Raw genomic sequence first — 26461 nt, forward strand, 5'->3', positions numbered from 1 at the left:
TCCCCTTAACATCCTTAAGGATCCCTGTCCCACTGCACTGTGGTTTTTCCTATACAGTAACCTCCCCTTAACTTCCTTAAGGATCCCTGTCCCACTGCACTGTTGTTTTTCCTATACAGTAACCTCCCCTTAACTTCCTTAAGGATCCCTGTCCCACTACACTGTGGATTTTCCTATATACTGTCACCTCCCCTTAACTTCCTTAAGGATCCCTGTCCCACTGCTCTATGGTTTTTCCTATACAGTAACCTCCCCTTAACTTCCGTTTGATTTTAACCTTAGCACATTAGTATTGTTGGTTGTGCTACATGAATCTTTTCACAATCCATACTTTCCAAAATGTTTAGAAATATGTATATAGAGCACATTTGGACTCGTACACTTCCGATGACAAGTTAACTCAATCAGTTTGTGTGATAGTATAACGACCTGTAGACCAGGGTCTAGCCCTGCCGAATTGTTACACGCAGAACACTGTTGTTGATTATTTTTTTGTTTATTTCATCTTTCATTATGTTTCGTAAAAGTTCTGCAAACACAGTTTCCATTTAGAAATTAATTTCAAAGTTATAGTCATGCTGGAAAAAACAGTTTCTAATGCCTAATTACAGTTTTTGACAGTGGTACGGGGATCCTTAATTGTAGTTTGGACTAATTGTACTAACCCTTTCACCACTGTAGACCATAATGGACTTATCCAGACCAATGTATGGTAGAGTCTACTAAAGTTACTTAGGGGTGAAAGGGCTAATCACTATGCTTGAGGCAGAAATGTGATCAACCACCCTTCAATCACATTCAGTGTCTAATCCACAATCAAATCTTTTTACATTTTATTTTCTGTTCCATTCTACTGGTACAATTAACCATAAAAATACTTGTTCATAATGGGTAGAAACTACAAATGACTTATATGAGATATGTATCCATGTTGCTCGGGAATTTTCTTGAAATGGTATGTGGTTCACAGTGAGTATAGACAGAATAGACATCAGTTTTCAGATGTAAGGATTGCTTTTTAACTCACTCACCCCTGAAATTACATAATGAAATATTCCAACATTTGAATTGGAAAAATTCAAATGTGTCTTCAGTGGTGAATGAGTTAAACAACAAATAACAGTTGTGTTTTTCAATAATAGTTGCCGTTGTCAAGGTATCCTGACCTAGTTGTCTCCCTTGGAATACTATTTCTCCTTGCTTCTGCCATCTGGGCCCTTTCTGTTAGTCCCATTTGTTTTAATATGGTCACTAGTTTCGAGAAAGCCTCCCTTGTGTTGATTACCTCGCACAAGTTCTCAAACTCGGGTATGAGATCCTGAAATATCCACAGCTGGTTCAGGCGATTGTACACGATATATAGTTGGTTGAAAACCCTGGCAGCATTCTCATCCGTAAAATCATCTTCGTCCTCACTTGTCAACGGTTGCCTGGGGTTGTACTGCTGTTGACCCTGAGGTTTACCCAGCATTAGTCTCTGTAGTTTCTCACGGTAACGGTTAAGGTTGAAAAGGAGAAAAGGCAGACATTTCTGTGTGAAGTAATTGGAAAAGAGATGAGTCGCCATGTCGGAGCAGAACCGACAAAGTTTGTGTGCCATTACCGCAGGAATTAGCGTGCCAACTTGTGTTTGAGCTACGTCCTTACCCACTAGCTCTTCCAGAGCCACAGGCTGCATAGCCATGCTAAGATCAGCACACAGAGTTGTGTGAAGCTGCTGGTCAACATTGAAAAAGAACCACCACTGTTTCTCAACAGAACAGCCATCAGTAGCCTGCGTAAGGAACGCAGTGAAAGGGAGAGCATCCTCGCACGTACTGATGGCCAGGCGTTCCTCATACGCCTCCTGCAGCTGCTCCAGTGCCTGTTTGTATGCACCTGTATGTACACTGTATTTGGCAATGTTAATTGAGATGGGGACAAGCGCTTCTAGAACAGACCTCCTGGCACTGTGATGGTCATGGAACAGCTCAATATCATTGGTCACCTGACTAAGGATACCATGGGCATTGTATATTCGGTTTTTCTGACCGATCTTCAATAAATTGGACATTGGGTCGTTTCTCAAGGTCATAATTTTCTGCAGTATCTTCTTGTGCTGATCTTCGTCAAAATGATCAATCAGGTTATTGGCTGGCAGGAAGAAGTCTGGGACATTTCTCTCTTGAATACACGTAAACAGGGCATCAAGCAAGTAGAAAATACAGGAACCTGGACGCGACACCCAGAAATCACATGGAAGCTGTTCACACGCATAAAAGAAGATGTTTTTGAGATGAGCTGACGTGATGAGGTCTTCTTCCGTGAATTCCTGGCTACACAAAGCCTTGAACACAAGGAAGATGTAGCGTTGCTCGCGGCTCAATGCTTCCTGTGCAAGCATTTTTTCCGCAACACCAAAACAGGCATGAAACTCGATGTCTGGATTTTGACTTTTTGGGTGTGGAAAGCACTCAAAATGATATCCCCCAGCGATGATACTGTCAATGATGTTTTGAGGAGGCCAATTGGCTTTTCGCTGTCGTGTCCTCCACTCATCGGCAACAGCTGGCCAAAATGGTGCAACTATTGCCAAGGATATTTTGTTGAATAATGAAACAACAGAAGTATTTTGGCTGGCACTGTAGTCTTTTTCCTCTTTGCTCAAGTTGAATACTTTTTTGAAGTTTGAATGATGACTAGGAAGATAGCAACTGATGACCCCAGTTTCTGAGGAGGTCATACCCCACTGATCCGGATAGCGTGACAAGAGTCTGGCGTATCCTGGGTGGACATTTTCTGTTTCTATGAAGGCATCCATCATGCCCACATCACTGTGATCCTTAGGGTACGCAATACATGTGTTTGGCATCACTATCCCAGTCACGTCTACCCATTCCGATCCTTGATCAAACTCAGTTCTCTCCCTTTCATTCAGATATGGAGCATATAATCCCTCAGCGGCGTCTCCAGTTAACACAACAGACGACGCAGATCCAAGTCCAAAACGCTTTTGCACTCTGGTAAAATTACCATCCTCCATCAGCATTTCAGCATTGGTGACCACCGAGTCCGCACTCTGGAGAGTAGTAACAAGGGGGACAAACTTCTTAAGTATGTAAGTTAAGTGGAGGGCAGGAATCTCGCTCCAAGGGTCGAAGTAATCCTCCTCAAACATCTCCTGCTTGGCAGGATCTGAAGTGTAAAGACAAGTTTGTTAATATTAGCACAAGTCTATTAGAGGACTTTTGCAAGTAGTTGTTTTTTGGGGTGCAAAAACATGGTGCATAATGATTTTAATTTGGTTTTATTTTGTTTAACATTCTTTTAACAGCTAAGGTCATTTCAGGACATGCCTCCATGTGTATTGCGTGTGCTTGCATGTGTTTATATGTGCGGGAGGCAAGGTATGTTGGTGTTATTGCATCCTTGTGATAGAGCGGATCTAATGCAGATTTTATAGTGCTATCTCACTGAAATACCATGCCGATTGCACCCAGCACAGCATTCTGCCCGGTCACATTAAACTGACAATGGGTGAACCAGTTGTTGCCACTATCCTAAATGCTGAACTGTTAGCGGGGAATAACAACTACCATTTACGAAAGAATCATTTTCCAACACAAAGTTCTACCAAGATCGTAAACATACTATAAATCTACATTTAGCAGAGTTCTAATTTTAGCTATTTGCACACTTTCAACATTGTGCTAATTTATGATTGGGTTAATATTATGTCTGGTCATAGTTTTCTATTTTATATATTGTGAGTGCATCAATTCATTGATGCAGTATTTTTTTAAATTTCGATAACATGCTAAAATTTGTGTCAGCAAAGTTATGACTCTTTCAGTGTTTAGTTCACTTAACGTTTGGTGCTTTACCAAACTTTAACAGATTAGCACATGGATGAGTTCAATTGGCACACCCGCATTACGTACAATAAAAAACAACGTAAAAAAACATATTTTAGCACATTCATAAATTAGTGCAATATTAAAAGCCCTAAACTAGAACACTGACAGGTCAGTAAGGCCCCCCTCTTGTGGCAATTATATCCCCCATAATCATCAAGAAGCAATCTGCCCATATAGCTGAGCTTGATGTTTGACTTTTGGACTTCAAAAAAAATCGCAAGGAAGCAAAGTATACATTTTACATGTACTATGATGTGATTGTTTCCTTCCCCCTCCATATTTGCTGAGCTAACAGAAATGTAATTACCGGTGCAATACTCCTTTGTTAGCTTTGATTTGTTTTATTTCACCTTATATTCCTTCTCCATCAAGAGCCAGGGTCAAAGTCAGAGATCCACTTTGTCTTTCACCTTTGGACCCAAATGACCTTGACCATTAACCCAGTGACCCTGATCTTTGGTCAGTTGACTTATTCTTTAATTCCGACCAACTTTGCTTCTTAATATCATAACAAAATGTTCATCAGGGAAAAGGTACAAAATTTTAACCTTGACCTTTAACCAAGTGACCTTGACCTTTGGTTAATTGACTCCTTGTTTAATTCTGAGCAACATTGCTTCAAAGTGTCATAGCGAAATGTTCACCAGTGAAAAGATACAAAATTTAACCTTGACCTTTTACCCAATAACCTTGACCTTTGGTCAGTTGACTCGTTGTTTAATTCTGATCAACTTTGCTTCATCATGTCATAACAATATATTCATCAGTGAAAAGATGCAAAATTTGACCTTGACCTTTGAATCTCATGACCTTGACCTTTGGCCTCAACTTTTTACCTCGGTGTGTCTCTTTGTTTAATTCCGAACAACTTTGCTTCATAATGTCATAGTGAAATGTTCACTAGTGAAAAAATACAAAATTTGACCTTGACCCCTGACCCGATGACCTTGACCTTTGGTCAGTTGACTCCTTGTTCAATTCTGATTAACTCTGCTTCATAATGTCATAACAAAATGTTCACCAGTGAAAATATGTAAAATTTGACCTTGACCTTTGAACCTAATGATCTTGACCTTTGACCTTGACATTTTACTTCAATTTGTATTTTTATGAACTGAACATCTTGACTAAGTTTCATGTACATTGGTCAATAAATACTAAAGTTATCAGCCAGGAACAAAATTTGTGGACGGACAGACAGACAGACTGACAGAGTGATTACTATAGGGTACCCGTATCTCCGATACGGGGCCCTAATTAAGATTACTATAGAGTACTGTGTACTGGAAAATGTTCGTCTGGTGACACTTTCACCCTTCGCCCATAAATAAATTTTTGCTAATTGTTAATTTCGCCCTTCACATTTAATTTCTATGTATATTATGCTCTTTACTTACATTCGTTGTTATGATAAGTCAGCATTCATAACGGAGGGTGAAAGGTGGAAATTAAACTGCAGGACAAATTTCCCAGTATATATAATACTAGTATGTACATGTATGTTGAGAGTGTTTTTAAAAGGCTCAAAAACCCAAATATATGACACTCTGAAACGAACTGTCGATGTTTACCTGAATACCTATAAGGCTTACTTTTAGCAATTTTTTATTTTCACAAAAAATGTAAATTGGTTTTTAAGGAAAGGTGTAATCGCCAGATCTACTGAAGTGCTTTAGAGTTATTTTACAAATTAAATAGGGCGCTATATAAATGTTGCACATTATTATTATTATTATTATTATTATATATAACACACTTTCTGATAAAAGGTTCGATAAACTTGGAGCACTATTATACATTTTGTATTGTACTGCTATTGATATTCTCTCCCCTAGCTGAACATTTTACCGTCAATGCTGGGTAGACTTGGTAAGGAAGAGAAAACATCCATAGATCTATAGTTCTCCTGGTCACTGTCAGGGTCATCCTCTGCAACAAAACAAACAAATATCTGGTCACCCTACTACAATCAGTACAATGTGGAGTTTTTCAGTGAAAATTCAAAAGTCAGGGTCAGCCTATGCAACAAAATAAACAAATATCTGGTCACCCTTAACTAAAATCAGTACAATTTTGAGGTTTTCAGTTATATTAAGAATTCAGATCTTGTATGTTGATTCTTGATTAAACAACTACATGGTGGTTTATTGTCAGAAAAATTGATTCCAAGAAATTTGTTTTTGAAAATAGAAAGCTAAAGCGGTAGTGAGGTTTTGTCCATTTTTTGGCCATGATTAGTACCCCAATCAGTCTTGTGATACTTGTGTTTATTTCTACCCGTTGATGTGCTGATTGCAACAAAATATATCACTTTTATAAACACCTAACTGAACTACTATTGAATATCTACACTTTTATATTACCCGGTTGTATGGACCAAAAATCAACATTTAAACATGCTTATAATTAACCACTCAAAAATCCCCCATAATTTCGTCGACATAGTTACGTCATTTTTACTGGTTTTCTGACAGGTTTTCTAACTTTGAAGTCATTGTGTACTCTTAAAATGTTCCTGAAAACAAAACCATTCGGTGGAAATGCTGATAAATGTCATCATTATGTTGCCATCTGGGAATTATAAATGCATCAAAAGGTTTAACGTATAAGTAACAAAGTTGGTGCCTTTTTGAATTGGGAATGACTGCGCGGACACAATGAATTAGGAATTTTACTGCGCAGAAACAATGAATTGGGAATTTTACTGTGCGGACACAACGAATTGGGAACTTTACTGTGCGGACACGATGAATTGGGAATTTTACTAAGCGAACACAATAAATTGGGAATTGTACTGTGCGAACACAATGAATTGGGAATTGTACTGTGCGAACACAATGAATTGGGAATTTTACTGCGCGGACACAATGAATTCCGAATTTTACTGTGCGGACACAATGAATTTTGAATTTTACTGTGCGGACACAATGAATTGGGAACTTTCCTGAGCGGACACATTGAATTGGGAACTTTACTGTGCGGACACGATGAATTGGGAATTTTACTAAGCGAACAAAATGAATTGGGAATTGTACTGTGCGAACACAATGAATTGGGAATTGTACTGTGTGAACACAATGAATTGGGAATTTTACTGCGCGGACACAATGAATTCCGAATTTTACTGTGCGGACACAATGAATTTCGAATTTTACTGTGCGGACACAACGAATTGGGAACTTTCCTGTGCGGACACAATGAATTGGGAATTCTACTAAGCGAACACAATGAATTGGGAATTGTACTGTGTGAACACAATGAATTGAGAATTTTACTGCGCGGACACAATGAATTGGGTATTTTACTGTGTGGACACAATGAATTGGTGATTTTACTGTGTTGACACAATGAATTGGGAACTTTACTGTGTGGACACAATGAATTTGGAATTTTACTGTGTGGACACAATGAATTTCGAATTTTACTGTGCGGACACAATGAATTTCGAATTTTACTGTGCGGACACAATGAATTGGTAACTTTACTGTGCGGACACAATGAATTGGGAATTTCACTAAGCGAACACAATGAATTGGGAATTGTACTGTGCGAACACAATGAATTGGGAATTGTACTGTGTGAACACAATGAATTGAGAATTTTACTGCGCGGACACAATGAATTCCGAATTTTACTGTGCGGACACAATGAATTGGGAGTTTTACTAAGCGAACACAATGAATTGGGAATTTTACTGCGCAGAAACAATGAATTGGGAATTTTACTGTGCGAACACAATGAATTGGGAATTTTACTGCGCGGACACAATGAATTCCGAATTTTACTGTGCGGACACAATGAATTTTGAATTTTACTGTGCGGACACAATGAATTGGTAATTTTACTGTGTTGACACAATGAATTGGGAACTTTACTGTGTGGACACAATGAATTGGGGACTTTACTGTGCGGACACAATGAATTGGTAACTTTACTGTGCGGACACAATGAATTGGGAACTTTACTGTGCGGACACAATGAATTGGGAACTTTCCTGTGCGGACACATTGAATTGGGAACTTTACTGTGCGGACACAATGAATTGGGAATTTTACTGTGCGGACACAATGAATTGGGAATTTTACAACATATAAAGGATGTATGATATTAGGGAAATTTTGTTTGATCGCGCTCAAACAACCTCATGTGTAAACAAAACTTGAAGCTGGAATTCAATGCCCCAAGATAAACGTTTATTTGTCTACAAAAAAATAACGTTGTACAACAGTTTATAAGAAGGCATACTTTAATTATTTTACAAGCGATTGGGAAAATATTGGGTCAGAATTGGGAAAACTACCTGGGGAAAGTACCTTAAGTCGGAACAAAAAAAGGGGTAAAAAATTCACTGAAAGCCTATGAAAAACCAACGATTCTTAAAAGATCCTTAACTTGATAGGGGAAGTTACTCTTAAACAGTAAAACTCATAAATTGCTATCACCCAAGAAAAATGAAGAAAAATATTTTAAGGACAAACATCTAAATTGTAAAACATTTATTACAAACTTTATTTGTCATGGTAAAATGTGATTGTGTAACATTTTAAAAAAGAATAAAATATTAAAACGCAACAAATCGTTCTCAGTATAAAGGACTACTTTGTAATAAAAAAAAAATCAGATTAATTTTAGCATTCATTTGCAAAGAGACACATTAATTTTGTGAATTTAAAATTTCAACAAATTATTTCAATGAAAAAAAAAAAGAATACATTTGTTCATGTATATATACATATATATATAATATCCATAAATATTTACGAATATCAATATTGAAATACGCTGTAGGATCCACTTAATCGAGAATTCTGATTTTCACAAAACAAAATTGAAATAGTTCATGAAATAGTGACACAAGAAAAATAGAGATTCAGAGTATGGCCAATTTAACAAAATGCTTGAAATAAGTCCTTATTTCTGATAACCAGGAAGTGACATCATACTGACAAAATATATTTTGTTCTTTATTTCACAACAAAAACTGATTATTTCAAGTTATATTAATCACTCTTATTGGCCTGAATATTAACACACTGGTGGTCTTAATGTGAGAGGAAACCGGAGAACCTGGAGAAAACCTGCATGGTCAGGCAAATGAAAGTAAAAGTAAAGCCACCCAACCACCCATAAAGAGTTAACATTAAGATGTTTGTCCGACATCATACTGACTATTATGCAGTTGCTTGGCCAGGTCCGACGGTCGCAGGCTAACGTAGTGGAACTCTCCAACATGACCAAGGAAAAGGCAGTCTGTCTTGTCTGATTTATCTAATGTGTCCAGTTTGTATTCAATGACTGTCCAGTCTCGTTCTGCATCATGGTGAATCACCTGAATATTTCTTTTTGTCACCTAAAAATTGAAAAAATAAATATTAACATATTTATCAAACCTCTCACCATTTTCAAAGTGAAAATAATACTATAAATAAAAACTACATGATGAATCTTCTTCTTTTCAGATTTGCAGACACTAATGGTAAAGATACTAATGGTACAGAAAATAATGGTACAGCCACTAATGGTACTGACACTCATGGTACAGACACTAATGGTACAGACACTCATGGTACATACACTCATGGTACAGACACTAATGGTACAGACAGTAATGGTACAGACAATAATGGTACAGACACTAATGGTACAGACACTAACGGTACAGACACTGATGATACAGACACTCATGGTACAGACACTCATGGTACAGACACTAATGGTACAGACACTAATGGTACAGACACTCATGGTACAGACAGTAATGGTACAGACAATAATGGTACAAAAACTAAAGGATCAGACACTAATGGTACAGACACCCATGGTACAGACACTAATGGTACAGACACTAATGGTACATACACTCATGGTACAGACATTAATGGTACAGAGACTAATGGTACAGACACTCATGGTACAGACAGTAATGGTACAGACAATAATGGTACAAAAACTAAAGGATCAGACACTAATGGTACAGACACCCATGGTACAGACACTAATGGTACAGACACTAATGGTACAGACACTCATGGTACATACACTCATGGTACAGACACTAATGATACAGACACTCATGGTACAGACACTAATGGTACAGACACTCATGGTACAGTCACTCATGGTACCGACACTCATGGTACAGACACTTATGGTACATACACTCATGGTACAGACACTAGTGGTACAGCCACTCAAGGTAGAGACACTAATGGTACAGACACTCATGGTACAGACAGTAATGGTACAGACACTAATGGTACAGACACTTATGGTACATACACTCATGGTACAGACACTAATGGTACAGCCACTCAAGGTAGAGACACTAATGGTACAGACACTCATGGTACAGACACTCATGATATAGACATTAATGGTACAGACACTAATGGTACAGACACTCATGGTACAGACCCTCATGGTACAGACACTAATGGTACACACAGTAATGGTACAGACACTAATGGTACAGACACTAATGGAACAGACACTCATGGTACAGACACTCATGGTACAGACAGTAATGGTACAGACACTAATGGTACAGACACTTATGGTACATACACTCATGGTACAGACACTAATGATACAGACACTAATGGTACAGACACTCATGGTACAGTCACTCATGGTACCGACACTCATGGTACAGACACTTATGGTACATACACTCATGGTACAGACACTAATGGTACAGACACTCATTTTACAGACACTAATGGTACAGACACTCATGGTACAGACACTAATGGTACAGACAGTAATGGTACAGACAATAATGGTACAGACACTAATGGTACAGACACTCATTTTACAGACACTAATGGTGCAGACACTCATGGTACAGACACTCATGGTACAGACACTAATGGTACACACAGTAATGGTACAGACACTAATGGTACAGACACTAATGGTACAGACATTTATGGTACAGACACTCATGGTACAGACACTAATGGTACAGACACTAATGGTACAGACACTCATGGTACAGACACTCATGGTACAGACACTAATGGTACAGACACTAATGGTACAGACACTAATGGTACAGACACTCATGGTACAGACACTCATGGTACAGACACTAATGGTACAGACACTAATGGTACAGACACTAATGGTACAGACACTCATGGTACAGACACTCATGGTACAGACACTAATGGTACAGACACTAATGGTACAGACACTAATGGTACAGACACAACTATTGAATTTGATTGTCCACATTTGTGAGAGTAAAAATTTAACTGTTATATGAATGTTACCTGTTATGTTACATGTAATCTTACCTGTAATATCAGTGTTACCTGCATTGTTATCTGTAATATCAGTGTTACCTGTAATGTTATCTGTAATATCAGTGTTACCTGGAATGTTACCTGTAATGTTACCTGTAATGTTACCTGTAATATCAATGTTACCTGTAATGTTACCTGTCATATCAATGTAACCTGTAATGTTAACTGTAATATCAATGTTACCTGTAATGTTATCTGTAATATCAGTGTTACCTGTAATGTTACCTGTAATTTTATCTTTTATATCAATGTCACATGTAATGTTACCTGTAATATCAATGTTACATATAATGTTACCTGTAATATCAGTTTTACCTGTAATATCAGTGTTACCTGTAATGTTACCTGTAATTTTATCTGTAATGTTAACGGTAATATCAATGTTACATATAATGTTCCCTGTAATATCAGTTTTACCTGTAATGTTACCGGTAATATCAATGTTACATATAATGTTGCCTGTCATGTTACCTGTAATATCAATGTCACCTGTTATGTTACCTGTAATATCAATGTTACCTGTAATGTTACCTGTAATTTTATCTGTAATGTTAACTGTAATATCAATGTTACCTGTAATGTCACATGTAATGTTACCTGTAATATCAATGTTACATATAATGTTACCTGTAATATCAAATTTACCTGTAATATCAGTGTTACCTGTAATGTTACCTGTAATTTTATCTGTAATATCAATGTTACCTGTAATGTTACCTGTTATATCAATGTTACATATAATGTTACCTGTCATGTTACCTGTAATATCAATGTCACCTGTTATGTTACCTGTAATGTCAATGTTTCCTGTAATGTTACCTGTAATTTTATCTGTAATATCAATGTCACCTGTAATGTTACCTGTAATATCAATGTCACATGTAATGTTACCTGTCATGTTACCTGTAATATCAATGTCACCTGTAATGTTACCTGTAATGTTACCTGTAATATTAACACTTATGTTACCTGTAATATCAATGTCACCTGTAATGTTACCTGTAATGTTACCTGTAATGTTAACACTAATGTTACCTGTAATATCAATGTCACCTGTAATGTTACCTGTAATGTTACCTGTAATGTTAACACTAATGTTACCTGTAATATCAATGTCACCTGTAATGTTACCTGTAATGTTACCTGTAATGTTAACACTAATGTTACCTGTAATATCAATGTCACCTGTAATGTTACCTGTAATGTTACCTGTAATGTTAACACTAATGTTACCTGTAATATCAATGTCACCTGTAATGTTACCTGTAATGTTACCTGTAATATCAATGTCACCTGTAATGTTCTGTAATGTTACCTGTAATGTTACCTGTAATATCAATGTCACCTGTAATGTTACCTTTAATGTTACCTGTAATGTTAACACTAATGTTACCTGTAATATCAATGTCACATGTAATGTTACCTGTAATGTTACCTGTAATGTTAACACTAATGTTACCTGTAATATCAATGTTTCCTGTTATGTAATTACATATAATGTTATCTGTAATGTTACCTGTGATATAGCCTGTAGTATCAGTATTACCTGTAATGTTACCTGTGATATTGCCTGTAGTATCAGTGTTACCTGTAATGTTACCTGTGATATAGCCTGTAGTATCAGTGTTACCTGTAATGTTACCTGTAATGTTATCTGTAATATCAATGTCACATGTAATGTTACCTGTAATATCAATTTCACCTGTTATGTTACCTGTGATATCAATGTTACCTGTAATGTTACCTGTTATGTTACCTGTGATATCAATGTTACCTGTAATGTTACCTGTTATATCAATGTCACCTGTAATGTTATATGTAATATCAGTGTTACCTGTAATGTTACCTGTAATATCAATGTTACCTGTAATGTTACCTGTGATATAGCCTGTAGTATCAGTGTTACCTGTAATGTTAACACTAATGTTACCTGTGATATAGCCTGTAGTATCAGTGTTACCTGTAATGTTACATGTGATATTGCCTGTAGTATCAGTGTTACCTGTAATGTTACCTTTGATATAGCCTGTAGTATCAGTGTTACCTGTAATGTTACCTGTAATATCAGTGTTACCTGTAATGTTAACACTAATGTTACCCATGATATAGCCTGTAGTATCAATGTCACCTGTAATGTTACCTGTGATATAGCCTGTAGTATCAGTATTACCTGTAATGTTACCTGTGTTACCTGTAATGTTCCCTGTGATATAGCCTGTATTATCAGTGTTACCTGTAATGCTACCTGTAATGTTAACACTAATGTTACCTATGATATAGCCTGTAGTATCAGTGGTACCTGTAATGTTATCTGTGATATAGCCTGTAGTTCTCAATGTTACCTGTAATGTTATCTGTGATATAGCCTGTAGGATCAATGTTACCTGTGATATACCCTGTAGTATCAGTGTTACTTGTGATATAGCCTGTAGTATTAGTGTTACCTGTAATGTTATCTGTAGTATCAGTGTTACCTTTAATGTTACCTGTAATGTTACCGGTAATGTTAACTGTGATATAGCCTGTACTATCAGTGTTACCTGTAAAGTTACCTTTGATATAGCCTGTAGTATCACTGTTCCCTGTGATATAGCCTGTACTATCAGTGTTACCTGTATTGTTATCTGTAATATCAGTGGTACCTGTAATGTTAACTCTAATGTTACCCATTGATACTACAGGCTATATTACAGGGAACATTAGTGTTAACATCACAGGTAACACTGATACTGCAGGCTATATCACAGGTCACATTACAGGTAACACTAAAGGTAACATTGATACTAAAGGTTATATCACAGGTAACATTCCAGGCAACACTGATATTACAGATAACAGTGCAGGTAACACTGATACTGCAGGCTATATCACAGGTTACATTACAGGTGACATTAATACTACAGGCTATATCAGTGTTACCTGTATTGTTATCTGTAATATGAGTGTTACCTGCATTGTTATCTGAAATGTCAGTGTTACCTGTAATGTGACCTGTGATATTGCCTGTAGTATCAGTGTAACCTGTAATGTTACCTGTAATATCACTGTCACCTGTTATGTTACATGTAATGTCAATGTTTCCCGTAATGTTACCTGTGATGTCAATGTTACCTGTAATATTACCTGTGATATAGCCGGTAGTATCAGTGTTACCTGTCAGTGTTACCTGGAATGTTACCTGTAATGTTAATGTTTCCTGTAATGTTATCTGTAATTTTATCTGTAATATCAATGTCAACTGTTATGTTACCTGTAATATCAGTGTTAGCTGCATTGTTATCTGTAATATGAGTGTTACCTGCATTGTTATCGGTAATATCAGTGTTACCTACATTGTTATCTGTAATATGAGTGTTACCTGCATTGTTATCGGTAATATCAGTGTTACATGCATTGTTATCTGTAATATCAATGTCAACTGTTATGTTACCTGTAGTGTCAGTGTTTCCTGTAATGTTATCTGTGATATAGCCTGTATTATCAGTGTTACCTGTATTGTTATCTGTAATATCAGTGTTACCTGTGATATAGCCTGTAGCATCATGTGATCTCCCCACTCCCCATCTTGACTCATCCTAGACAGGTACTCGTCCCAGGTTTCTGCATCTAAAAACAATGCATAGGGAGTGCCGTCCTCACTCTCGGGATTATCCCGGAGAAAATTCAGGCACTCAAATCGAAGAGACTTTGGACTGAATGAGAAATTTTTCTTTAACTCCATCTGGTCCACAATCGCAGCAAACATACAATTCCCATCAGGTATCACATTACGAATTTCGAAACCAGCACTGCCTGCCGTGACGATCATTTCTCTCAGAAGCTTCATAAAATTTCCTTCACAGTCCCTCCTACCACAGCCTGTAATATAGTTCAAAAATGGTGTATACCTCCGCCCATTCAAATTTTCGCCCATCAACAGAAAAATCATTTTCTGCCCAATATTAAATTTGCCCTTCACATTTAATTACTCTGTATACATTGTATTATGTTGTTTAGAAATGTTCGCTGTAATGATAAATACGCCCCCATTACAGAGGGCGAAAAAAGTCAACAATTTCCCGGTATACAGTACCCCATATACAGTTAATTACAAATACTCACACCTGAAGGGTTTATATTATAACTAATGGATTCAAGTTACAGGTCTTCTTACGCTTTTTGTTTACAACTTACCAGAGCAGGCGTGCGTGAAGGCTTGTTTGTGTCGGTTTTTTGAACGCTTTTGCGTTACCACGGAGACCTTGCTGTCAATGTCTGATGATCCTGGATCTGATCGAGAAGGACTCTCCTTCCCATACACAGGTGCAACAGTTTGCCCTAATAAAGGTAAACAAAAAATGTACGTGTTTAACATTACACCCGGTCCATGGCTTAAAGTTTTTCACTCCCCCACATGGGCCTTAACTCTTTGGTTTTAAGGATCTCAGTACCACTGCCAAAAACTTTAACTAAGTACTGGAAACCGTGAATTTTTTTCTGAAAAGAAAATCAAACCTTGCAAGACTTTTATGAGAAATATTATAAGGACAAAACAAACAAAATATATCATAGGGGAAAATGAGATCCGACGTCAGAGAATGTTCAGTAAAGTTCTGTGTACCCCAGTTGATGGATTTGTACACGAAATTCACTAGTCCGGCCATAAGAGTAAATTAAACTCATCGAAGAGATGACCTTAAGACAACATCAAATGGGGAGTCTTGGCAAATTTAACCTAGGCAAAACATGTAAACTATATTAACTGTATTAACTGTACTTCTGGCTCTTTGACAGGATGAACCCCTGGTAGCACACGGCTACTACATTTGCCAAGACTCCCTATTTGACGTTGTCTGGTCATCTCTTTTTTGATACAAAATATATAATAAACGATGGTGTTCTGAGTGTAAAAACCCACGATGACTAGACCAGGATGCCAACCCTTGGTCATCTATCTAACCGTTTGAGCTACCTGGTCAACAGAATTGTGCTGGCCAGTCTTAGCTTCTGTTAAAATGTATGTATATATAACCAAAAAGAAGTTAAGGGTTGTTTACTGTAGATAGGAAAAATCACAGTCTGGTGGGACATAGATCCTTAAAGGATAGGTCTATTAGACATATGTTTGACTTTCCAAAATTAAACAAAAATTATATTTGACTTCTGAAAATGCTAATGTCCAATAATCAGGTGACAGCCCTGATATCCATGTGCATTAAGGTTTCTTTTGCCATGGACATTCTCTAGAGAACAGGAAAACATTTTTTTAGCACAGTCGGCTAACTTTTGTATCAGATGACTTGAAATTGCTAAAACAAGGTCAATACCATGTCATGCTGATGCTAAATTGATCAAACTAAGGACAATATGTTGCTGTTTTAAAGCAAAAGTATAATGACAACAGTTTCAAAGTAACTCTTTTCAAGTCAATGTTTGCCCCACATTGTTAACTATGTTGATGATCTTTTTAGATATATCTTGTTCAAAAATACATGCATGTACATCTGCCCTGACATAGTATCGGCGTCACTGACATCACAGTAGTGAACCATCTCTGATGCTTGTTATGACTCTCCTACTGAAAATTTCCCTTCAGCTCCATCCATCCATCAATAGACAAAATAATGTGTTTTTCTTGACAGTTTCTTACTGATGTCAACAATACCAAGTCAAGTGCTGTCGATATAACTCTTTCAAGACTGTAGACCATAATGGACTCGCCCACATCAATTTATGGTAGAGTTTATTAAAGTTACATAGGGGTGAAAGGGTTTTATTTTTTTATATAACCCTTGTAACACTGCATACCATGATGGACTCATCCGGATGAATTTATGGTAGAGTTTATTAAAAGTTACATAAAGGTGAAAGGGATTTCTTTTTTTATATAACCCTTTCAACACTGCAGACCATCGTGGACTCATCCAGATAAATTTATGGTGGAGTTTATTAAAGTTACATAGGGGTGAAAGGGTTAAGCCAAAATCAAAAATCACATATGATTTTAATAATCCAGTCCCCTGTTGACTGAGCTGAGGGAGTTGTGGGTAAGCAGGTTTTTTATGTTTTCTCCTTGATGGTATTTGTTTAAGGATCCCTGTCCCACTACATGTGAAACACTAGAGAATCTCCCTGTGTTTGTTTGTATTTATAGTTGCCTCATTTTAATTTTATTTTGGATATTACTGTAACACGGTCGGGCCAGGACACTTCCATTGACCAGGTGTAGCTCATTTGGTTAGTGCACATGCAATGGTTTGACAATATGAGGTCCGGGATTCAAATCCAGGTCTAGTTCTGCTTTATTTTTTACAAACAGAAGACTGCACTGCTGATTCAATTTTGTTTATTTCATCTTTCATAAAAGTCCTGCAAATTCTTCAAAATTTTCATCTCAGAAATGATTTATCAGAATTAAGCTATTGTCATGCAGAAAAACACAGTTCATGTCTTCCTCAATACAATGCCAATCCCTTAAGCACCACGACCATTTTGCTGGACATATAGGGCCTGTATAACAAGGTTTTACTAAAAGTGCATAATACTTACAACAAATCACTTGAATCCTGAAAAAGATGTTTAACGAGGGTGAAAAGCGGGCAAAAAAATATGTTTTCTCTTACCTGGGTAATAGTCCGATACAGCGTTTTGAAGAGTGTCAGATGCCCCTGTTTGGCCCACGGGGCTCCCTCCTTGATGAGAAACTCCACGAAATGCTTCATTGGTATGCTTAGATAAGTGTTCATACTGAGCGCCAGAAAAGTCTCCGCTGGTGTACCCTTCAGGTTTTTCCTCAGAAAATCTGTCAGCTGAAACTCCGGAATGATTTCCTTTGGCACTTTCCTTTGAAAGACTCTGAAAGTAAGAACTATGAGGATCCTGTCTCAGGTGTGGTATGCTTTCCTGCGAAGAAGGATCGGGTGAGGATACTGCAGGCAAAGCAAGAGGAGAGTTTCCCTCCGAACGTAACTGTGAAGGGTTTCCTGTCTCGACGACCAGGATGTTACTGTAGTGATACTGCTGTGTTAACGTATCTCTCCCATACTCGTCCTGCTGTCTAGTAACCTTTCCCGGTTGCGTCAGCATTACGACTGCCATCTTCATCGTTTCAGGCCTACGAGGCTGTCGCGGAGGGCGATCCTTTCTAGACGTTTCAATCACAAACATTTCTTTAAGGACATCACCCAGTAGATTCTGCTGCTCCCTATAATCTAAAACCATTAACATATTACAAATCGACTGCGTCCCTTTGTTCACTACGAAAAGTTTCATATTTAAACATATTTATTTTATGAACATAGAGATACAACCCGACATAGAAAGTTAACAGTGCTTTATCAAGCTTAACATAGTATGATTGTCAACCTGTTTCACCTGGGGAGGAGTTGGTCAGGTTGACATTGGGCAGTACAAAGAGTGTCCATGTCATATTGAATTTATTCAACGAGTTCAATAATTTCATATGGCACAAGCATTTAGGCGAGTGTCATATCAAATTATTGAACGAGTTTAATAAATTCAATATGACATGGACACGAATGTAGGATTCTATTTATCACATAACTTTCATAATTTTAAAAGTAACTTCAAACACAATTATGTGTTATCAGCTGGCTCTTTAAAGTCATCGATCCCAGTATTGTCTTTCCGCGCAGTGCAAAGTAGTTCCAGATTATCTCATGTTTATGAAGAACAATTTTAAATGCAATGAAAAAATAGCATTTAAAATTAATATAATATTAAAAACATTTAACTTTATCAGAAAGAAAATCAGTTAAAAATGTTCAAAATTTTGTAGTGGCTTAGGAATATGTTCTCACGTGTGTTGACCAGTCGCAGCACCTTTAGGTTTTATTACACGTGTGTAATACCATATTATGACATGGCCGTATGACATAGTAAAATGGGTCAGTTATGTAAAAAAAATATATTAACTTAATAAGGCACCAAATGCCAATGTAATTTGACCTAACTTTGAATGTTACAGGGTCACCAAAATGTCTGAAAAGCTCACAAATGTAACTTAAAATCATTGATTTAACTGTGGTTTTAGCGATTATGATTTAAAATGGGGATAACCAAACTGTATGTTTACGATTTGTGTCGGTATATTGTGATTATACCATCACAAATATCCGTTACACTAGCTCTGTTCCATGTTGCCAGTTTAAGACAATGTGCAACAGTAATATCATGATATTGATAGCAAATCGTAAAATCCAGTATGGCTATTCCGTATTTACTATGTTGAATATTTTTACCTTTCAATCCTAAATTATCGTACTCCACTTCTTCTGGGTCATCATCAAAGTCATCACCATCATCGATGAAATTCCTTGCCAACTGATTAGTACTGTTTGGTCCCGGTAACTTGGACAAATCTTCAGATGATTCTGCAACTGAGCTGTCCAACTCTGAATTTTGTTTTTTAAGCACTTGAACATGTTGGGTTGGTTTTCCAGTTATAGTTTCGTCTTTTTCAAAAGTTGTGTTCTCTGTTCTGTCCGAACTACTAAAATTTTTACCTTTTCTTGATGTTTTGGCCTCCATATTGTCCCAATATTTTTCAAAATGTTCATCATCAGGTTTCCCTGCCATGTTTTGTTCGTCCTTAGACAATAAAACACTAGACCTATCCGATACTTCTTTTTTATCCGAGACACTACTATCTTGTTTAAATACAATAGGTTTTGTTGTGTTGACCTCTGCAGTTTTGTCAGTTTTTGTTTGATTTCTGTCATCTTTTTTTGCCTGAGTGGTCATTTCTGGCAGGATAGATGTCTGTGGACAATCTCCAATGACAGCAGTCACAATTGGCCCGTTCTTTTTGCTTCTGTTCAGTGTTTTTGTCTCTAGCTTGTTAACTTGACCTCTGTCTAGAGCTGTCCTTTCCTGATCACCTTGACCTCTGTCTAGAGCGATCCTTTCCTGATCACCTTGACCTCTGTCTAGAGCGGTCCTTTCCTGATCACCTTGACCTCTGTCTAGAGCGGTCCTTTCCTGATAACCTTGACCTCTGTCTAGAGCTGTCCTTTGCTTAACACCCTGTCCTTTATCTAGATATTTGTCCCCCTGATCACCTTGACCTCCCTCTGGAGTTGTCAACTGTAGATGACCTTGACCTTTGGCAAGTGTTGTCCGTTGTCCATCCTTTCGACCTGAATCCAATTTTTTGTCACTTTTCCCTTCAATTTTGTGCCGTTGGTCAGATAGAACGTCAGAGTTTAACATAAACAACCCATCTTTACTGTGGTCCTGATCTGTTTCTGAGGAGTTTGGAACTCCAACCTTTGACCCATCATTTGCAGAAACCACTGTAGAGTTGACCGTAAATGTATCGTCGCTTTTTGAATCTCCAGGGGTCACCTTGTCCAACACCTGTGGTACTCTATCAGATTCTGTTTCAGTCAGTATGGACTGCTTTGCATGGCCATGATTTTGATACTGGATGATACTTTCCCCACCTGTCACACTGGTTGAATTTTCTTCACCACCTACAAACAGTATTAGAAAGGTTAATCAATGAATGCTACAATATTGTGAAAATGACAGCACTGTATAACATACATATGTATCGAGTACTTAAACTGCTAGCCTGTCATGTAGCCCAGACTTTTGGTTTGTTTTGTGTTTTACCTCCTATTAACAGCTATGGTCATTTAAGGACATGCCAGGTTTTGGTGGTGGAGGAAAGCTGGAATTCCCGGACAAAAATCACCGACCTGTGGCCTGAGTACCTGGCGACTGCCCCACGTCACCACGTAGGCCTCGAACCCAGGACTCTGTGGTGGAGGGCTAGTGGTAGCAGAATGTCAGACGCCTTAACCACTCCGCCGACCCAGTGGTGGAGGGATAGTGGTAGCAGAATGTCAGACGCCTTAACCACTCCGCCGACCCAGTGGCGGAGGGATAGTGGGAGCAGAATGTCAGACGCCTTAACCACCTGGCCACCAATGACCCTGTGGTGGAGGGCTAGTGGTAGCAGAATGTCAGACGCCTTAACCACCTTGCCACCCACAATCCTGTGGTGGAGGGCTATTGGTAGCAGAATGTCAGACGCCTTAACCACCTGGCCACCCACGACACTGTGGAGGAGGGCTAGTGGTAGCAGAATGTCAGACGCCTTAACCCCTCGGACGACCCAGTGGTGGAGGGCTAGTGGTAGCAGAATGTCAGACGCCTTAACCAATTGGCCACCCACGACCCTGTGGTGGAGGCCTAGTGGTAGCAGAATGTCAGACGCCTTAACCAATTGGCCACCCACGACCCTGTGGTGGAGGCCTAGTGGTAGCAGAATGTCAGACGCCTTAACCGCCTGGCCACCCACGACCCTGTGGTGGAGGGCTAGTGGTAGCAGAATGTCAGACGCCTTAACCACTTGGCCACTGCTGCCCCTTGTGTAGCCCAGAAACAAATCTAGTGTTGAAAATGTTGTTCATCCACAGTTTTTCTTCCTTAAATGATTTTTTTTAGATCAGATTTTATAAAGGTTTCACTTTTAAACAAATTTTAATTGCTATTCCATTAAATAGCAAAAATAATCAACCAATGCTCTTTTGACAACAATAAATATTTTCTTAATATCAATCCACAAAATAGATGAAATCAATTACCCAAGGAAAATTGATGTTTTTTTTTTACAATATCTACTGCTATGTAAATTTCAATTGTATCCGGAAAAAACCTTTGGTATATATGAAGCAACCATGAAATGATTTCCCCTCGATGTAATACCATAAGTCATTTATCAAATGGAAATGTAATATAAAACCAAATGAGACCATAACATATTGATATTTGTTTCTGAGAAAATAAAGCATGTTTACTTTTCAGTTTAAATGCATGTACTGAATACTGAATGATACTTTTTTGGGGGAAAGTGGATAAACATTATATGCCCCCCCCCCCCCCCCCNNNNCCCCCACTCCCCCTCTGTCTCTTAAGAATGATTTATAAATGTGAATGTGACACAGGCCCTATTAGTTTCATGAATGTTCCTAAACATCTATTGATAGGCATAATTCCTAAAATGTTAAGGAAGATTTATAGATTTTATTTTTTTTATCAATTAATTATCTCCTATGAAAAACTTTAATTTGAGGAATTTCTTGAAATTCAGAAAAGTACTTAAGTACATAACACTACGACAGGAACAGCCTGGAAACATTGTCTCCCCTTGACTGGCATGGATCCTTGAAATTCTAGGGGTTACTCTTAACTTCAAGTTGTGCTTTCTCTGCACCCCTGGAATACTGAGGGCACATGGTTAGCCATTGTTTGGCAACGAACATATATATATATGCCATGGTGAGCGTTAGCATTCCATTAAGAATATGTTCATTGCCAACTGCATTCATACTACCGAATATGCTGTCAAAATGAAGATTAATTAATCCTTATATTTATATCCAAAAAGAAAAATCAAATGTTACAATACACAGAAAAAACGTTGGAATCGGGTTGCTACGATGGTAGCTAAGGTAGCCTTGGTTGCTAGGATAATATAGTTCCAGTGATCCACATCGATATATGACTAAATTTAGAAAATCCAGTGAACAACACTGTTTTTTTGCTTCCTTTCAATTTTAAATGAAGTAAAGTGAGGAAGCAGTCGAATGTTTCAAAACAAAGCCGCCATTGTTTACGTTACCATCAAAGAAATTTGAATGTGCATCCATGGAATAACAAGTTTGCCAGGATCCCTTTGTTGTAAAATCAGACATAATGAATCCCGAATATATTCCAGGCAACTAGATGTTGAACGAACCAAACAATGGTTATCATCGGACTGTTATATCTCGCTAAAGCATGAACAGACCCATATTTGAAACAAATATCAATCCGCCGAGCCTTTTTTCACTGCGTATCCGCTAATTGATACACAGTCAGACTTTACTAAGCTGAAGAAGGGAGAGATGTAAATATATGCCAAATAGTCAAGAGCTCTATTTCAGTTCCCATCTGTGTCTGCCATTTTCTTTCAAGTTCACCTTCTTGAAAGGATTAAACTGTAAAGATGCAAAAGCAGTCTTATATTTTGTAACTGTGTAACAGGGAAGGAATATGTGGGGGAAATCCAGTGATGCAGTATAGCCCGGGGACCCACTCACTAGTTCAGCAACATTGTGTGTGGTCAGTAGCTGGATGGTGACCGCCATCATGTTACATTTGGTGGCAGCGTATAGACCCTGTGGTATCATGTGAGGCCAGTTCCGGTGGTTAGGGAAGGTGCATTGGTACATAGAGAGGACCCACAGATAGCCCATGCCAAGTCTCAGGACTTCTCGGAGGGGGGAATAATGTAACAGCTAAGGAATATGAGGGGGAAATACTGTCTTACTGGCAAGCCAGCTTTTCCAGTGATGCGGTATAACCCAGGGACCCGCTCACTAGTTCAGCAACGTCGAGCGTCAGTAGCTGGATGGGTGACCACCCACAAGTATCAATAGGTAATAATGAGAACAGTTGTCTCCCTTTACTTGTTAACTTTCTGTGTATCATATCATCCTGCGAAGAGCTATCTCCCACTGACTTGTTAACTAAACATTTACTGATATATTTCGTAATTAGTCACATTAGGAACAGTTGTCTCCCTTGACATGTTTATGTACTATGTTACAGATCAACCAGGGAAGAGTTATCTCCCATTGACTTGTTACCTATAAACACTTACTGATAGTGCGTAACAGGTCACACAGTGCACAGTTGTCTCCCCTTGTCTTCTTCGTATCATTCCTCATGAACAGTAGTTTTTCCTGCATCTCGGAACAGCAAACACACAACACCTAGAACATAATTATAAAGCAATTAATTGCCGTCCAGTGATTTTTCTACTGTCTTTTCACAGTCAGGACTAAAGGCAGGAGAATTTCTCTTTATTTAGCTCATTCGGTAGAGCATAAGACTAGTAAAACAGAGGTCCTGGGTTCCACTCCTGGTGGAGGCTTTTAAAATTTAAAGACCTCTATTACATACCAGAAAAAGAAATTATACCAAAACATTATCCATCATCACTTATGAAAAGATTCTTTTTACACAACCAATAAGTGTTTCTATGTGACGTTTCGATGACTAGTACGATATGTCTGATGAAGGTGACAGAGTAGCCATAGTCTGTAACTAGTCATTGAAACGTCACATAGAAACACTTACTGGTTGTGTAACAAGAATCTTTTCATAATCCATACCTGTACTTACCAACCTGAAGAAAATGTTTAAAAAAAGAAGAATTATACATCATATCACACGTTCGATTTGTAATGACTTCACCTTTTTGCAGACATGACAGAAACGAAGATCCTGTTCTCCTCCGAGTGCTGCACCACAAATCTCACACATGTTCTCGTTGGTCTTTGGAGCAAGGTAATGGTGTCCATTTGCTAATTCTGGCTCCAATGACCCCTGTGACCCTTGTAGGTTCAGAAAACTAGCCATCTTCAAACTATCTTACCCCCTGTGGTTAGAAAAGAGAATATATGAGAAAATATTCTGGTAAAATCAGGTTTACATCAATCTAGATTGTAAATTGATGTTTCAGGTACATTGTATATTACCTGAAGAGTAAATTAGCACTCAGCACAGCCTTAACATGCAAGAATGGGGAAAAAAAGGCTACCAAACTCATATAAGGATAAACTGCTCCTAACATAAATTCAAAACAGTTGATTACAATTCCAACATACACATGCAATTCAAATTCACAACTATTTAAGTTGATCAAATTCACCAAGGCATCAGAAACGATAGTACATACAATGTGTAAACTTTCAGGAATGCTATTCAACATTAAAATCAAAGTGCACTGTTACATTCTACATCTAATTGCTTTGTTTTACCTAAGGACTGGTACTTACAACTGGTTCAGATATACTTACACCATCACTACATTGTATGTCTGCTACTGACTAAATGGGACTCTGTTCCGTTTACTTTAAATATGTTTATTCAGCATTATAATGTTTTCAACTTACACAGCAATTTTTCTTCTATTTAATTATAAGATTGACAAGAAAAAGTCCCCAAATTGTTACCCGAGACGATCAGTGATGCACCACTGGAGCATTTTCCAGTTAATGTAAGGCCTGCATTAAATTATTGTTTGTGTTCCCTTTACCGACCAAAATCATAAAATCATGGGTAGGTACATTTGGTAGGTAGGGCAAATTATATTATTTATACTGTAAATAGAAACTTAAAATTCAGACAGAATACCAGTAGTACAAGTACGATTCCTTTTTTTTTTGTAAACATCTAACAAATACGGGAAACAAACAATATTTTATTTTAGGCCTAAGAGAATGAAGAGAAATGAATGGCCAGACTGGGATTTGAATCCCGGCCCCCCTGAATTCTAGACTAACGACATACCAATTGTATGAGGAGCTATCTGGTCTCCAAATAATGATTTGACTTAGGCCAGTTCCGCTACATTAGTCCCTTCTTTTTGTAAGTCTTTGCCCCCAAAGACATCACTTTTTACCCCTCAGGTTCAGGTATCCCCGTAACAAAAGTACTAATAGTGCACCCAATCCTTTAAAACAAGGATTGGCACGCTCACCAGTTTTGTAACAGGAGATAGAGAAATGTATGGAATAGACAGGGACTTAAACAGCAGACCCAGTCCAGTTCCACTACACTTATTGAAACATTATTTTGAGGATTTTCTAATGTTCCCAGGTTGAAACTAAAATCTGAAACAGAAATTATATTTCTGTTTGCGTAAATTTGACAGACTGAAAAGTTCCAGCCAGTGTGCATGCATGTCTGCTTTATGAATTCAAAGCTTCTGTAGTTCCCCTTTTAGGTAATTCACTTTATTTAGCTGACTTCTGTACTGTATTAAGCTGATATGGTACTTCAATCAAAAGTTCTAAAGTGAAACCGAAAGTAGGAAAATTTAGAATGACATCGACAGTTTCATTTCATATTCTTCATCAGAAGAAACGTTTATATGAATAATATTGTCACTTTAGTTAAAATCCAATCCAACATTTGCTACCTACGCGACGTAACATCACTTAATCTGTAATTACTGTCAAATAACTTTCACATTCAATATAAAAAAAATCCTCCGACAACTGTGCATAATGCTGTAATAATAATTTAGGCTCAAGTCGACTCATACTTACGATAGCTGACTCGCGATGAGACACATAAAAAACGAATGCCGAACTTGATCCAGCATGATAGTCATCAAAATGTTACATGTTACCGATGTGTCAGTCGCTCGACGTTTTCAACTTGTATCCTTGTCATATAAGAGTTCCTTGTTGTCGGAAA

General features: G+C 37.7%; 1 protein-coding gene across 1 annotated transcript; it reads right to left on the reverse strand.

Moving 5' to 3' along the window:
- Window positions 1-192: 192 nt before the first annotated feature.
- LOC110455155 lies at window positions 193-26461 on the reverse strand. The gene is made up of 10 exons (XM_021505122.1): window positions 26311-26461; window positions 24452-24635; window positions 23856-23967; window positions 19444-20676; window positions 17806-18393; window positions 15377-15520; window positions 14724-15061; window positions 9066-9246; window positions 5745-5825; window positions 193-3174 (listed from the first exon to the last, which is right to left on the reverse strand). Exons 2-10 carry the CDS (start codon window positions 24614-24616, stop codon window positions 1133-1135), a joined length of 4884 nt encoding a protein of 1627 aa, XP_021360797.1. The 5' UTR covers window positions 24617-24635; window positions 26311-26461; the 3' UTR covers window positions 193-1132.

This window comes from Mizuhopecten yessoensis, unplaced genomic scaffold (assembly GCF_002113885.1).
Source record: "Mizuhopecten yessoensis strain PY_sf001 unplaced genomic scaffold, ASM211388v2 scaffold8149, whole genome shotgun sequence".
Lineage (NCBI taxonomy): Eukaryota > Metazoa > Mollusca > Bivalvia > Pectinida > Pectinidae > Mizuhopecten > Mizuhopecten yessoensis.